The sequence below is a fragment of the Bubalus kerabau genome, chromosome 15, assembly GCF_029407905.1.
Source record: "Bubalus kerabau isolate K-KA32 ecotype Philippines breed swamp buffalo chromosome 15, PCC_UOA_SB_1v2, whole genome shotgun sequence".
Lineage (NCBI taxonomy): Eukaryota > Metazoa > Chordata > Mammalia > Artiodactyla > Bovidae > Bubalus > Bubalus kerabau.
In genome coordinates this window covers 57,257,585-57,274,233 of record NC_073638.1, presented here as the reverse complement: position 1 = coordinate 57,274,233, position 16,649 = coordinate 57,257,585, and the positions used below count along the sequence as shown (strand labels likewise).

Genomic DNA, 16,649 nt, shown 5'->3' with positions numbered 1-16,649 from the left:
GCTTTTAAGTCCTTTAGTGGAAGTTCTAAAGTCATTCTAGTTTTAAATTGTCCCCATTTCAGAAGTATAGCCCTCTGTAGTCTCTAGAGAATGCCTGAGTTATTACTCAGATCTGTGCACTCTCACTGGATGGAACTTGAATCATTCACACACCCAGTAGAAGCTGTCCAAACTGCCTTGGAATTTTCTGGTTATTTTTTTCAAAGTTGCTTTTAGCAGGCTTCAAAGAATTTTACTCCACAAGGGTATCCTTTGATATTTATTCATATATTGAAGGAAAATCTTTACATATTTCCCTAACAGTCTTCTTTTCAGCATGGCTCAATCTCCTGTAGAACTCATCCACAAAGTCTAGCTGTCTTGACCTCTCCTTCATCTAGTTTTTTTCTCATTTCAGCACAATTTCTGGGTCACTTTTAGGTTTTTCTTAGTACCACAGTCCAGTATTCACTTGCAAGAAGAAAGCCTGTAGAATGGTAGAGGCTGTTTATTTGTTTACCTTTTCTCCAAAACCATCATGCTGTGCTTATTGTTGTCCATTGACTGAAAAAGTTATTTCCTTATTTTGTCCAGTTTTAAATTGTTTATGGGAAGGATGCTAAGTTTCAACCCTATTACTCTCTGATAGCCATTACAAAGTTCTCTTCCTAGGTATTTTAATGAGAAAAGAAGAGAGAGTCTCATAAAAGCAGAGATTCTTCAAGGAAAACTTCAGAAAACAAAATTAGGATCTTTTCTAATGATACAACCTGATGTGAAGTGTCTAGGACAAGAAGTACTCACTCATGGCAGGTGCCTGGCTGGAAAATGGGTCAGAGAAACATAGGGAGATTGTCTGGGTGCCTACTTTCCATGACTCTGAAGACCACAGAGCATTGCCCCATCCTCACCCCATTCACTTTACTCTCAAGTCACTACTCTACCTATCTTTCTCTCCATTCTAAAAACTTCATGGATAGAGAAGTTATTCTTTCATCATAAACATTATTATTACACACCAGAAAATGCTGATCCCTAGGGCATTAAAATATTGACATCAACTATGAATTGCTGGTATCTTGGACTGCAAGGAGACCCAATCAGTCCATTCTAAAGGAGATCAGTCCTGGGTGTTCATTGGAAGGACTAATGCTAAATCTGAAACTCCAATACTTTGGCCACCTCATGCGAAGAGTTGACTCATTGAAAGAGACCCTGATGCTGGGAGGGATTGGGGGCAGGAGGAGAAGGGGACGACAGAAGATGAGATGGCTGGATGGCATCACCGACTCAATGGACATGAGTTTGAGTAAACTCCAGGAGTCGGTGATGGACAAGGAGGCCTGGCATGCTGCGATTCATGGGGTCGCAGAGTCCAACATGACTGAGCAACTGAACTGAACTGAACTGAACTTGCTGAGATTGGGTAGGAGTAAGACTTGTGACCTTGGTGGACTTTCTGAGAACGCTGTCTGCCAAGAGGACTGAATTCAATTTACTGACCCTTTCTCTTATTTTTCCCCTTTGCATGCAGCCTGGATGAGGTGCCTTTCCTCATGCATGATTATGACCTGAGAAGAACAACCAATATCTTGGAAGTCATGCCAAATGCCTCCGATAAACAGAGTAGCTTTTTTTATTGGGATTTCCTGTCAACTCTGAATGCAGGCAAATGGTTTGCAGATTCATGGGTAAGACACATTCCCCAGGTCAAAAAATCTGCATTTACTCCCTCTTGTATGGTCATATGCTGCTCCTGGAGATAAGTACACTGTGTACAGTGTAATTTTGATGCAAGTGTGAATGAGTCTACCTGAGAGAGTTGGAGAACATTTCATGCAAAGGTATCATTTGAACTAAAATAAGATCATTACTAAGAGGACCGATGGGCATTGATGAATTGATGGTGGTTTGTTTCAGAGATTATAGTATACTGGAGCAAGAGGAGATGTATTTCTGTGTGTCTGTGTGTGTGTATGAATGTGTAAGAAAGAAGGGAAGGAGAGATAGGGAGGAGATGGGAGAAACAGAGAGAATAATCAGGAAAATATGTTATGAGGAGACTATAGCATTGCTTAAATAACAAGTTCAAGAGTTTAGAATTATCCTAAATATTTTTAATAGGTAAAACAAAAGGTCAAATTTGCATGTGATAAAAGTCAAGCCTGCCTTCTCAAGAAAGTTAAAACCAAACTTACATTTTCTAGGTTATCATATGTCCAGAGGGAATCTACATGAATTCGGTTTTATCAATCAGATGTACTCATTTTGAGTCTTTTATTTTGACAACAAATATCTGAGCAGGGCATGCAGCAAGCATTCATATTGCTAGCACCTGCGGCAGCAGAGCCAAGATAGTTGGGGGCAGCTGTAGTAATAGCTGTCTTATCAGTTAATTGTGTAATTAGGAAAACAGTTTCCAAATACTTTTGATTATGTACTAGGTGGAATGGAATTTTATTTATCTCTAATGTTAATCTAGAGGATCCATTTAATCTTTTTTCATGTTAAAATAGTGAGAAGTAAAGAGCTATGTGAGGGTAAATTTATCCACTTCAAATGTATTCTGTTAACTAGTGTTAATACAAGGAATAGCTAAAGATTGATTTGTAATGACTGTATCACCTCAGAATACTTATTACCATATGAGCACATAACCTATAAGTACTATTTCCATATATGAAGGTAGTGGGATCAATCTGATAGCCCAAGTGTCTATATGTAGGCTCTGTACATGTCTCATCATACATGAATAAATAGACGCATAGAAACTAGAGATGCTTTATTAAAATGCATTTATTGGTTTAGTTAGTCATAGGTGATGTTTTGCCTAATGTGTGTTCCAGATGAATAGGCTGTTATTGTATCTGTTGTGTAACATATGGCTGGTAAAAGTCTCCATGGTAAGTGGTGTGATTAGATATGTTATTGTAATAAATTTTGGTGGCTTCTTTTAGGATTAACAGTTTTTTCTTAGCATATTTAGATGATATGTTTGAAATGCTTTGTTTTGCTATTGCTTTAGCTACTGAGGAGTATCCTGAAGCCTCAGGTTCAAATATGGTTATCTAAGCAGCTTTATTTTTAGGTTTGTTTGTGTTTTCTTTACTTGCATGCTGTATGTTTACTGGTGGTCAATGTGGTGATAGCACATAATTTTAAAGATTTGAATGTTTGGATAATTTTCCGAAGAAAAATTGGTTTTCTTTGTGAAAAGTACTCTGGGTTTCTCTTCATCTGGATAGGTATAATTATGGATTGATATGGTGGTGAGTTGATGATTATTTGTTAGTACATTTGTTTTTCTTGAGATTAAGTGTGAAAATTAAGTACTTAATCTGATCAGTAATGAAATAAAAATAGATACGAAAATTCTGGGAGTTGTCTCTGGAAGCTTAAGTTGAGTTCCTGTTTATCCAGTAAAACCCCTTTGTGTGGAACATTTTTATATCCTTTTGTGAAAGTATAAATCTCAAAATTACAGAGATGTAATTCTCATGCATATAGACAGTAAGCAGAGTACAAGTTTTATTTAGCATATTCATGTGGGAACAAGCAGGATGACAAACCCCACTCAAAAGAAAAGTGAGAAACCAACATGCAAATACTCAGTGCAACAAAGAAATACTAAAATTGCATTGCTAAGTTGGATACAAATCTAGTGTATTGTTTTGGTTAATATACTCTGTGACAATAAAGTTTACTTTTAGAGTTCTCTTCTCTATCAAAACTCATTTGCATCTCTACCACACAAAAATCTTTTCCTCTTTTATCAGTTTTCTAGAAATCAACATCTAACTTTACATAGTCTGTCCCTAATTAATAATAAATAATTCAAAGAAAGATACATTCCCTTGAGAGATGACACTTAGGTGTGCCTGGTAAGAAAAAAAATGTGCTACCATAATACTGGAGAGTTCAACAAGCCTTGTTTCTGAGTTTTAAATAATTAGCTCCCCTCTTGTGATCATGAATAAACTCTGTAGACTATTTAGAGGCTGTTCTCATTGTGATTTGTGTTATTTGTCTTTATTGATTTACATCAGTGCAGTTAAAAGGGTTGATTACTACACATAGGGTTCCTTGTTGTATAATCAGCAAATCTAGAGTCAGATTGTGTTGTACAACTACTAAGGCTATTAAATGAGGTTGTCTAGAGAGTATATAAGGAGTCTAGAATTTCACTTTTAATAGTCCCTGTCATTCCAGAGCTCTTTTTCTCACTACTACTTTAAAAGTTAGAAGTTCACTTGAACCAGGTTTCACCTCTATAGCTACAAATATGTGCAAATTTCTCTTTCATTTTCCTGCTAGTCATTGATCTTTCTTACCTGTAATGCTGAAACAATGTACAACATCTTGACTCAATGTACAAGAGTCATGCCTGACTCTTTGCAACCCCATGGACTATACAGTCCATGGAATTCTCCAGGCCAGAATACTGAAGTGAGTAGCCTTTCCCTTCTCCACAGGATCTTCCCAACCCAGGGATTGAATACAGGTCTCCTGCATTGCAGGCAGATTCTTTACCAGCTGAGCCACCAGGGAAGCCCCCGTGTACAACAGGGGACACCAGAAAGTTTGCCTAGGAAGGCTCATAGGCATTGGTTCCAAATACTGATCATATATGTGTCCTTAGTGGGGACTGGTGACTTGTCATATTCGATTAAATGACATTTATTCTCAGATATGATCCTTCAGATATGACTTTTACAACACAATCAGTTTTTCCAGTTATATCCCTGTGTAAAGGGGCACATATTTTTATTCAGTTTATGCAAATAACTGCATTGTCCAGAAACACAGTGACTCAGTAAAGAGAATTTGTACCTAAATTCAGAGGAGTGGTGAGAACAAGTTATTAAATATTGGGTTGGCCAAACAGCTCCTTAGGCTGTTAAGTAAAAATGAAAGACGTTTTTTCATTTTCACCAAGGAGTTTATTAAACAACGTATTCACCATTTTGTTCCACTACCTTCTGCCATTTTTCTGGCAACTTCATAATTCTCTCTTCAAAACGTTTTATCTTTGTGAGCAAAGAACTGTTCCAGGTGCCTTGTACAATCTTTCGGGAAACTGAAATTTTTTCCACTAGGAGAATTTTGTAAAGACCAAAATCAACAGAAATCCAAAGATGCAATGTCTGATGAATATGGCAGTTGAATCAGAACTTTCCAACCAAACCTTAACAGTTTTTGCCCGATCATCAAAGAAACATGCAGGCTTGCATTACCCTGATGGAAGATTATATTCTGCTGACTAATTCTGGATACTTTTCATTGAATGCTGCTTTCAGTTGGTCTGAGAGCAATACTTGGAATTAGTCATTTGGTCTTCCTGAATGAGCTCATAATAGAGGACTCCCTTCCAATCCCACCATATACACATCATCACCTTCTGTGGATGAGGACCAGGTGTGGTTGGTGGTGGTTCATTTTGCTTGCCCCACAATCACTTCTGTTTCACATTATTGTACAATATCCACTTTTCATCACCAATCATAATTTGTTTTAAAAATGAAATGTTTTCATTATGTTTAAGTAGAGAATCGCATGCAGAAATACTTTCAAGGCCTTTTTCACTTAACGTACGTGGAACCCAAACATCAAAGCAATAAACATAACCAAGCTGGTACAAATGATCTTTAACACCTGACTTGGTTATTTTGAGTATGTCAACTATCTCCCTTGTGGTATAACTTTGATTGTTCTCAACTAATGTCTCGATTTGGTCACTATCAATTTCAACTGGTCTCCAGTCTGTTTAGAAATCTCCAGCACTGAACTTCACAAACTACTTTTGACATGTTCCATCAGTCACAGCACTGTCTCCATACACTGCACAAATCTTTTTTTGTATTTCAGTTGTGTTTTGCCTTTCTTGAAACAATAAAGCATAATATGCTGAAAATTTTGCTTTTTTATTCCATCTTCCGTATTAAAAATACACAATTGCTGTATGATTCAGGGAGCTCAGATTCAGTGCTCTGTAACAACCTAGAGGGATAGAATGGGGTGAGAGTGGAAGGGAAGTTCAAGAGGGAAGGGACCTATGTATACCTATGACTGACTCATGTTGCTGTACAGCAGAAATCAACATAAAAAATATCATTATGAAGTATTAAAGATGAAATAAAATAGCTACACAAAAATTCTCCAATTTTGATAAGTTTTTAAAAAGTTTTTAAATAGTCTAGCAATTTTTCTTATTTGAAAAGACCCTGGTGCTGGAAAAGATTGAAGGTGGGAGGAGAAGGAGACAACAGAGGATGAGATGGTTGGATGGTGTCACCAGCTCAATGGACATGAGTTTGAGTAAGCTCCGGGAGTTGTCATGGACAGGGAAGCCTGGCATGCTGCAATCCATGGGATCACAAAAAGTCAGACACAACTGAGTGACTGAACTGAACTGAACAACAGCTGTCACAATAGAATCTAACAAAATTGTTTCAAATGAAGTTAGACAGCTAAGTGCTTCTAGAACTGTCTTATGGAAAAAAATGAATGAACCTTTTGGCCAACCCAATATTTATGATGTTATGTATTGTTGATGTTTTAACCCTTTTATCATTACATAGTGACTTTCTTTGTCCCTTGTTACCATTTTGCCCTAAAGTTTATTTTGTTGGGCATAAGTATAACTACACTTGCTTTCTTTTGATTATCATTTGCATGGAGTATCATCTTCAGTCCCTTCATTTTGAGTCTGTGTGTATCTTTAGAACTGAAACAAGTGTCCTGAAGACACCATACAGTTCAGTCTTATTTTTTAATCCATCCCACCACTCTGTGCCTTCTGATTGGTGAGTTCAATCCATTTACATTTCAGATGATTGTTGATATATAAGAACTTACCACTGCAAATTTATCTTTTGTTTTCTGGTTGTTCCATATCTCCACTGTTTCTTTTTTCTTGTGTTTCTGTCTTACTTTGTAATTCAGTGATTTTCCGTGATGATTGCTTGCTGAGTTTTCCTCTTTATGTTTACTATCTGTGTTCTAGATTTTTGTTTTCTGAGTATCATGGGGTTTGCGTAGGACATCTTTCTCGCAGATTAAATAGTCTTTTTCCTGTTGACAGCAATTTTTCTTAATTCGCTGTCCTCCCTTTTTATATTTTCTCTGTAGAAATTATCTCTCTTTATTCTATGAGTTTGTGGCCACATTGTAGTAGCTATAGTTATTTATGAAGCCCCTTCCTTTAACCTTTATATGATCGTTTAATGTTTAACACTTTGTTCTTAACTAGAGTTACAGTTTTCTACATTACTGATAGCTATGTATACTTTTATCTTTTTCTTGGAAGAACTCCTGTCAATATTTCTTGTGAGGCAGGTCTAGTGCTGAGGAACTCCTTAATCTTTGTTTGTCTGGGAGAGCCTGAATTTCTCCTATCTAAAGAATAACTTTGTTGGATAGAGTATTCTGGACAAGCAGTTTTTATCTTTCAGTGCTTTCAATATGTCATTCCACTCTTTTCTGGCCTACAGAGTTTTGCTGGTAATCTAATGGGGATTCCTTTGGGCAATACTGAACTTTTCCCCCTAGTTTCTTTTTTTTATCATGGACCCTGACATCTCCCTTATAATGTGTCTTGGAGAAGGTCATTTTGCATTGAGATAAGGTGATCTCTTAGCTTTATGGATTTGTATGTTCAGGTTTAGGAATTTCCCAGCTATTACTTCTTTACATAAGTGCTCTGCCACCTTTTCCCTTCTCTTATTCTGGTATACCCATTATCTGTATTTTGGCTTTCTTAATGAATCTGATACTGCGCGTAGTGTTTCTTAACTATTTTAGAAATCTTAGCTCTCTCTCCTCTTCCACCTGAAGCATTGGTAGATTCCTTTCTTCCAGCTCATTTATTCTCTCTTCCATTTCTGTATTTCAAATGCTGTCTCATGCATTCTTCATCATATCTGTTGAGTTCTTAAGCCCCAGAATTTGGATTTGGATTTTTTTAGAAATGAAAACTTCCCAAAAGCTAAAACAAAATACAAAACAAACAAACCAAAAAAAAAAACCAAAAAAATCCCACACTTCTAAATAACCTATAGAAAAAAGGGGAGAAATCTCAGAGAAAATTGCATATGTTTTACACTGAATCCAAAAAAAAAAAAAAAACATATTAAAATGGGTGGAGCTTCCCTGGTGATCCTGTGGCCAATGCAGGGAACAAAGGTTTGATCCCTTTGTGGGTAAATACATGTACCACAACTACTGAGCCCATGCTCCTAGAGCACATACTCAACAATGAGAAGCCACCGCAGTGAGAAGCCTGCACACTGCAAAGAAGGGTAGCCCCCAATTGTGTAGCTAGAGAAAGCCCACACACATTAATGAAGACTCAGCACAACGAAAAATGCATAAATTTTTTAAAAATTGGTGGAGTGCAACTATGGCAGTGACTGGAGAAAAACTCTTGGGATTATCTGCTTATGTTAGGAAAGAAACATTTGATTTTGTTACAAATCAAAAATGTAAGCTTCCTCTTTAATAAGCTAGAAAAAGAGCAAATTTAACTTGAAGTAAACAGAAGAGAAAAAAAAATAAAAAGCACAAATCAGTGAAATGGAAACAGAGAAATAGAAAACACCAATGAAATGTTTATTCTTTAGAGATCAACAAAATTGATAAACATCTAGTCAACTGACCAAGACAAAAAGAAAATCTACAAATTTCAAACATTAGGAATGAAAGAATGTTCATCAATTCAGACCCTCCAGTCATTAACAAAGGTAATAATGAAAGTGAATAGTGGAGCTGGCTCATATTGGCTCATAAGAACTAAATAGATTTCAGAGCTTTCAGAACTAGTTGTTAATCCAGTTGTAAAATTAGGCATGGTTGTAGTATTTAAGTCCATGTGCATAAATCTGCCAATTTAGATGAAATGGAACAATTCTTTGTATCATGAAAATTCAATCAAGTTTTTAAAAAGAGAATTTGAGCCAAACTGAAGATTATAACCAGGAGACAGACTCTCAAAAGCTCTGAGAACTGTTCTAGTAGTTGACATTCAAGGCACAATCATATAGGTTTTCAAGACAAAAGATCATACATCACAGTGACATGCTGACCTCTCTCGTCTAGGCCGACAACATGCCATCCAGACTAAGGAAGACCCAGAAACTTAGGGACCACATGAGCCACAGACACAGCCACATGGGCAAACACAAAAAACACCTAAGAGGCCGAGGTAATGCGGGTAGCATGCATCACCACAGGACCAACTTCGACAGCTATCACCCAGGATACTCTGGGAAAGTTGGTATGAGGCATTACCAATAAAAGAGGAACCAGAGTTTCTGCCCAACTATCGACCTTGATAAACTGTGGACCTTAGTCAGTGAGCTGCTGCTGCTAAGTCATTTCAGTCGTGTCCGACTCTGTGTGACCCCATAGATGGCAGCCCCCCAGGCTCCGCCATCCCTGGGATTCTCCAGGCAAGAACACTGGAGTGGGGTGCCATTGCCTTCTCCGAGTCAGTGAGCAGACCCAAGTAAATGCTGCCAAGAACAAGACTGTTGCTGCTCTTATTACTGATGTGGTGCGATCTATTTACTACAAAGTTCTGGGGAAGGGAAAGCTCCCAGAGCAGCCTGTCATCATGAAAGCCAAATTCTTCAGCAGAAGAGCTGAGAAGATTAAGCATGTAGATGGGGCTTGTTTCCTGGTGGCTGAAAGCCACATGCTGGGAAATTAATTAAATGTTAACAAGTGCTTTTCAAAAAAAAAAAAATGACATGCTGACATTTTACATAACATTCACCAAAGATAAATAGACCAGATAAACACATATAAAGTGAGCAGAAAGTCACCATGAACCCTTGCAGAGTTGAGAAAGAATGCTAATCTTTTAAGACATCACATTAGTAGCATCAGAACAAAAGTAAAAATCAATGTTTCCAGTAAAGCAGTCATTCCCATCTTTGAGATCTTGTTGATGTTCAAGGCAGAAGCACATTGCACATTGAAGGGGTGGGGTGGGGGGAAGGAGGGCCAAAGGACAGAGAAAGAGCATTTTATCCTTAAATTTGCTTGTCCTGCCTTGAAATATAAATTTTATCTTTTGAAAAACTCAATAAGAAATACATAAAGAAACTGACATTGTAGGGTAAAAACTTTCAACAGAAAATTCCAGATGCAGGTGTGCTCACTGGTGAATTCTATGGTTGTTGTACAAGAAAAAAATATACTGATTCCGCAAATAATCTTCTAGAAAATCCAACAAGCAAGCATAATTCCCAGTGTAATTTGATCAGCCCAGTATTTCTCTGATAGAAAACAAAGGCATTTTCACGAACCTCAGGACTGATATCCCTCATGAATATAGATTGAAATAACCTCAACAAAATCCAACAACGTGTAAAAAGAGCATATCTTAATCAAAGGAGTTTTATCATGAGAATACACAGTTGGTGCTTACAGTTTAAAAATGAATGATTTTTATCATGTTAACATACATGAAGAAAGTCATATAATCTCAATACATGCAGATCATTTGATATAATTCAGTTCCGTTTTTCATTAAAAAAAACTCTTTGTAAACTAAAAACTAGAGACTTTCTTAATTTGATAGAGGTAATCTCTAGTATACTTATAGCTGTCATTATACTAATGGTGAAAGACTGAATTAATTCATTTTCCATAAGACCTGGAAAAAGAAAGTATGTCTTACCACTCAAGTCAACATTATATTGAGCCCGCACCAGTACAATAGGGAGGAAACAGGTATAGGTGTTGGAAAGGAAGAAATAAAACTATTTCTGTTTGCAGAGGACCTGATGCTGGGAGGGATTGGGAGCAGGAGGAAAAGGCGACATCAGAGGATGAGATGGCTGGATGGCATCACCGACTCGATGGACGTGAGTTTGAGTGAACTCCGGGAGTTGGTGATGGATGGGGAGGCCTGGCGTGCTGCAGTTCATGGGGTCGCAAAGGGTCGGACACGACTGAGCGACTGACTGACTGAACTGAACTGATCATATAAAATCCCTAGGAATCTATAGCAACATCCAAGGACTGAGTTTAGTTTGAACACAGAATACAAGGTCAATATTTAAAGAAAAAACAAATCTCAAATACCTTAATCTAATCAGAGGTGACAATATACAGCTTTGACATACTCCTTTCCCAATTTTGAACCAGTGTGTTGTTCCATATCTGTTTCTAACTGTTGCTTCTTGATCTGAATACAGGTTTCTCAGGAGGCGGGTAAGGTGGTTTGATATCCCCATCTCTTGAAGAGTATTCCACAGTTTGTTGTGAATCATACAGTCAAAGGCTTTAGTGTAGTCAGTGAAGCAGAGTAGATGTTTTTCTGGAATTCCCTTGCTTTTTCTGTAACCCAACAGATGTTGATATCAGATCTCTGGTTTTCCTCTACCTTTTCTAAATCCAGTTTGAACATCTGAAAATTTTCAGTTCATGTATTGTTGAAGCCTAGCTTGGAGGATTTTGAGCATGACCTTGCTAGCATGTGAAATGAGTGCAATTGTGCAGTAGTTTGAACATTCTTCGGCATTGCCCTTGTTTGGATTGGAATGAAGTCTGACTTTTTCCAGTCCTGTAGCCACTGCTGAGTTTTCCAAATCTGCTGGCATATTGAGTGCAGCACTTTAGCAACATTGTCTTTTAGGATTTGAAGTAGCTCATCTGGAATTCCATCACCTCCACTAGCTTTGTTCGTTGTAATGCTTCATGTTCAGAGAACATGAAGCAGGATAATTATTAAAAATTGTATACCTAGGCATATTGCATTCAAATTGCAGAAAATCAAAGACAAAAAATTCTCTAAAGAAGTTAGCCAGGAGGAAAAATATCCTTACATATTGAAGAGCAAAGATAAGAATTACATCAGACTTCCCATCAGTCTTGAAATCACGCATACAAGAAAAGAGTGGACTATTTATAATTGCAAAAACCATCAAAAGAAGTTCTTCAGAGAGAAGGAAACAATATTGGTGAGAAACTCAAATCTCCAAAGAAATAGTAAGAGCATGAGAAAAGGAATATGTAACTCCTAAATGAAATTTTTTATTTAGTATAAAACTTCTAATAGAATATATAGTATAAAATTGTGGTAACCTTGGATTACATAAAGAGTTTCTGGAATATCAAAAGCATCATCTTTAAAAGAAAACTGGATAAATTAGACGTCATAAAAATGAAAAGCTTTTGCTCTGTGAAAGACATTGTTGATATTTCAAGACCAGGAAAAGGGTAAAAGTGATATACAGCACGATGTATCTAATTGTATTATCCTTGCTTGTAAGTGCTGCAGTCAGGTTTGCATCGTGAAAGAGACAACTTTTGATATTTTGCTAAGGAATAGCACATAATTTAGGATGTAAAAAACTTAATTTTATTTTTCTGAATTTATGATCCTATGTTTGGAAGATAACATAAAATGTTATGGTATATAGGTCATTTAATTTTGGAGAGTTGGGTATCTAAGAACGGAGAATAATTCTAGTTTTGTTATCAACCATACTGATAAACACTTTTAAAATAAAAATAGCAGAACATAACAATTATAAGGAAATTGAATTCCTTAAAAAGTGAAAAACATTTGTTTTTGTTATCTAAAAATAATAAAAGGCATGCCAAAGTTAGGGCATGCAATAACAAAGCACAAGTTATTTGAGGGAAATATGGGACCTTTGCTAAGTGGACAGATGACGACCCACAATGTAAGTAAATGTTCAGTCCATATTTTAAGGAGAAGACCAAATAGTCAAAGATCCATTTGGCATTTTAACAAAGATAAAATTGAATTATAGTCATACAATAATGTAACATTTGTCAGCAGAAATTCAAAAGCCCTTTAACTATCTTTTTAAATGAGTTAAACTGAACTTTGTCCAAATTTTGATCCATTTAATTGCCTCTTACCACACTCATTATTTGCAGATATTACCAACCAAAGCAAATATATCAACAGTTCTCCTCCCTCAAATCTTATTTAATTTATTGTACACACTCACTTGTCTTTAATTATATTTTGTTTCATATTCTAGAACAACCAAATACTTTCAGCTCTTTCACTAAAAACACTGCTTAGTTCAGTTGAATAGCCTTATTCTAGCATGATACGTATGTATAGTGGGAAACAATATACCCAAGGAAAGAATCTTAGCATCCGGGCTGAATTTTAATCCTGCAGTTGTTCACTGTTGAGTTGAATGACTGGACGTGTCACTTATAGTTTACCTATTAGTTGAATAATTGTACTTGTCATTTTTTAAGCTTTAGTTTTCTCATTTTTAGTATATGCTGTGGTCAAATTAAATAGTGCATTTGGTGTTGGTTGGTTTTTTTTGGTGTTTGTGTTTTTTTTTTTTTTTTTCAAATTGCATCTTACTGATACCATAGTCCAACTCTAAGAAGAGCCCAAAATAATTTTCAGTGACCACTGTCATGAAACATGTTTTATTTGTCTATGTATCTTACCTCCCTTACTAAACTGAATATTTTGAAAATAGAATTTGTGTTTTAGGAGCACACAGAGTATGCTTTCTGAATGAATGATTATCTAGTATCCAGGGCTTAGTAAGCAAATCTTACACTCCTTTCTTCTTAACAGTGTCATTGGAAATGTACAGTTAATGTCATTGGTAAGTTAAATTTCCTGAAACACTGAATTCCTAGTAGCATCCACTGCCGCACAACCGAAGCGATTCAAGTCCTTTTGATTACATTTAATAAACCCCTCCCTTATCAAGCCACAGTTCAGTTCAGTTCAGTCACTCAGTCATGTCCGAATCTTTGCAGCCCCATGGACCACAGCATGCCAGGCCTCCCTGTCCATCACCAATTCCCAGATTCAAGCCACAGCTGGTCTTTAATCCAGTACAACATGAAGTGTTGGCAGTGATGCTGGTTAGACAAAAATAAATCCAGGGCTTCACTATTTTCCATAACTACTCAAGCTAAGAAATTTAAACAGTTATAGTGTACACCTAAGGCTTGGGTTGTGTCTTTTATCACATCAGCCAAAGTGAAAGGCACATTTTTAAAATCACTTCAATTATTCAGTTCCTGGTGGTGGGATCCATATCCTTAGAGGGCTGTTTCCTAGGAAATATGCTATTCCTTCATATGCTTTATAAGCAGATCTTGCTTACTGAGAGTTTGGAGAGTCCTGCAGTTGCAGAGATCTAACTGGCCCACAGAACATCTAACCCTGCCATGGGTTACCATCAAAAAGCCTGATTTCTACATAGTTAAAGAACACAAGAGTTATACGAGAAAAATACTGTCAACTTTGATAAACTTTGATAAAGTATATTTTCTTTGAGAATTGTCATGACAGTCATTCAACTATTACACCACAAGTTCATTTATATCTTCTTCTAGGTAAGGGATGTTTCTTTTCATTTAGGTACTACTTACTGGCGGCTCAGAGGTTAAAGCATCTGCCTGCGATGCGGGAGAGCTGGGTTCAATCCCTGGGTTGGGAAGATCCCCTGGAGAAGGAAACGGCAACCCACTCCAGTATTCTTGACTGGAAAATCCCATGGACAGAGAAGCCTGGTGGGCTATACTCCACGGGGTTGCAAAGAGTCGAACATGACTGAGCGACTTCACTTTCACTACATAAATAATCGTTATCAATAAAATTTCAAGTTGTCTACACTAGTAATATCTTGGAGGAACTTAGAGTGATGATTGTGTAGAAAAGCTTAGAGTTAGGCAAATTATTATTTTTAGTAAGAGGAACATGATCAGCTAAATCAAAAGTATATAACCTTAGGACTTCCCTGGTATTCCAGTGGTTAAGGATTCACCTGCCAATGAAGGGGGAAAGGGCTTGATCCCTGGTTTGGGAAGATTCCTCATGCTGCAGGGCAACTAAACCCATGTGCCACAACTACTGATCCACATGCTGTAACTGCGGAAGCCAGCATGCCCTAAAGCCCATGCTCTACAGATGAGGCCATCACAATGAGAAGCTTGTGCACTGCAACTGAATAGCCCACACGCAGCCTAAATAAATAAATTCTTTAAAAGTGTATCAGATCAGATCAGTCTCTCAGTCGTGTCCGACTCTTTGCCACCCCATGAATCGCAGCACACCGGGCCTCCCTGTCCATCACCAACTCCCGGAGTTCACTCAGACTCACATCCATCGAGTCAGTGATGCCATCCAGCCATCTCATCCTCTGTCGTCCCCTTCTCCTCTTGCCCCCAATCCCTCCCAGCATCAGAGTCTTTTCCAATGAGTCAGCTCTTTGCATGAGGTGGCCAAAGTACTGGAGTTTCAGCTTTAGCATCATTCCTTCCAAAGAAATCCCAGGGCTGATCTCCTTTAGAATGGACTGGTTGGATCTCCTTGCAGTCCAAGGGACTCTCAAGAATCTTCTCCAACACCACAGTTCAAAAGCATCAATTCTTTGGCGCTCAGCCTTCTTCACAGTCCAACTCTCACATCCATACATGACCACAGGAAAAACCATAGCCTTGACTAGACGAACCTTTGTTGGTAAAATAATGTCTCTGCTTTTGAATATGCTATCTAGGTTGGTCATAACTTTCCTTCCAAGGAGTAAGCATCTTTTAATTTCATGGCTGCAGTCACCATCTGCAGTGATTTTGGAGCCCAGAAAAATAAAGTCTGATACTGTTTCCACTGTTTCCCCATCTATTTCCCATGAACGGATGGGACCAGATGCCATGATCTTCATTTTCTGAATGTTGAGCTTTAAGCCAACTTTTTCACTCTCCACTTTCACTTTCATCAAGAGGCTTTTGAGTTCCTCTTCACCTTCTGCCATAAGGGTGGTGTCATCTGCATATCTGAGGTTATTGATATTTCTCCCAGCAATCTTGATTCCAGCTTGTGTTTCTTCCAGTCCAGCGTTTCTCATGATGTACTCTGCATATAAGTTAAATAAACATGGTGACAGTATACAGCCTTGATGTACTCCTTTTCCTATTTGGAACCAGTCTGTTGTTCCATGTCCAGTTAAAAGTGTATAGCCTTAAGTAAATAAAAAGAAAATATGGCCAGAAAGATATGGAATGAAAGCATTCAAAGGAGAGTCTAGCATTTAACAAGAGAATCTTTTCCCATTGCTCTTTGAGGAAAGCTGTTCTACTTCATGCAGCTGTTTGCTCATGCCAGGGATCTAGGGTCAACTGTTGACTTGCTGTGGTTCTCTAGGCAACCTGAGTTTATAATCTCTAATGAGTGTGACTTTCCAATTGTTGTCAGATGGGGGTTGTAATTTCAGTTGGGAAATGTGTATCCAAGGATCAAGTCCTTCTACTTTAATAGCTCTGTTGGAGTTAGAGTATTCAGTACGGTCCTTTCCGGTGATGTTCAATGGCAGTCTCTCTATGAGCTGTTCTCTGTACACTGGACTTCACTGCTGCGATGGTTGGCAAGGAAAAGCAACCTGTTCTGTTAATGATTCGACTGAGATATATTGCTTTACCCCTTATCATATTTACCTAAAAGAGTTTTGGTAAATTTTAGCTGAAAAGTTTTGAAGCTAGAGTAGAGATATTTCCAAAATGTAGGCCTGCAAGTGGCTAATTGACAGAAGATAATCTAGGGTTCCATGAGATGGTGAAATACAGGGGAGACTGGCATGCTGCAGTCCATGGGGTCACAAAGAGTTGGACATGACTTACCAACTGAAGAGCAGTAACACAAAATCTAG

General features: G+C 37.6%; 1 protein-coding gene and 1 pseudogene across 1 annotated transcript in view; both read left to right on the top strand.

Moving 5' to 3' along the window:
- LOC129627865 (glycerophosphodiester phosphodiesterase domain-containing protein 4-like) overlaps window positions 1–16,649 on the top strand; it is a 93,331-nt gene that overhangs the window by 39,695 nt on the left and 36,987 nt on the right. Inside the window, exon 10 of the mRNA XM_055547329.1 lies at window positions 1,514–1,670. Within this exon, the coding sequence (XP_055403304.1) occupies window positions 1,514–1,670 (157 nt within the window). The remainder of the gene's footprint in view (window positions 1–1,513; window positions 1,671–16,649) is intronic.
- LOC129628674 (60S ribosomal protein L27a-like) lies at window positions 9,082–9,685 on the top strand (annotated as a pseudogene).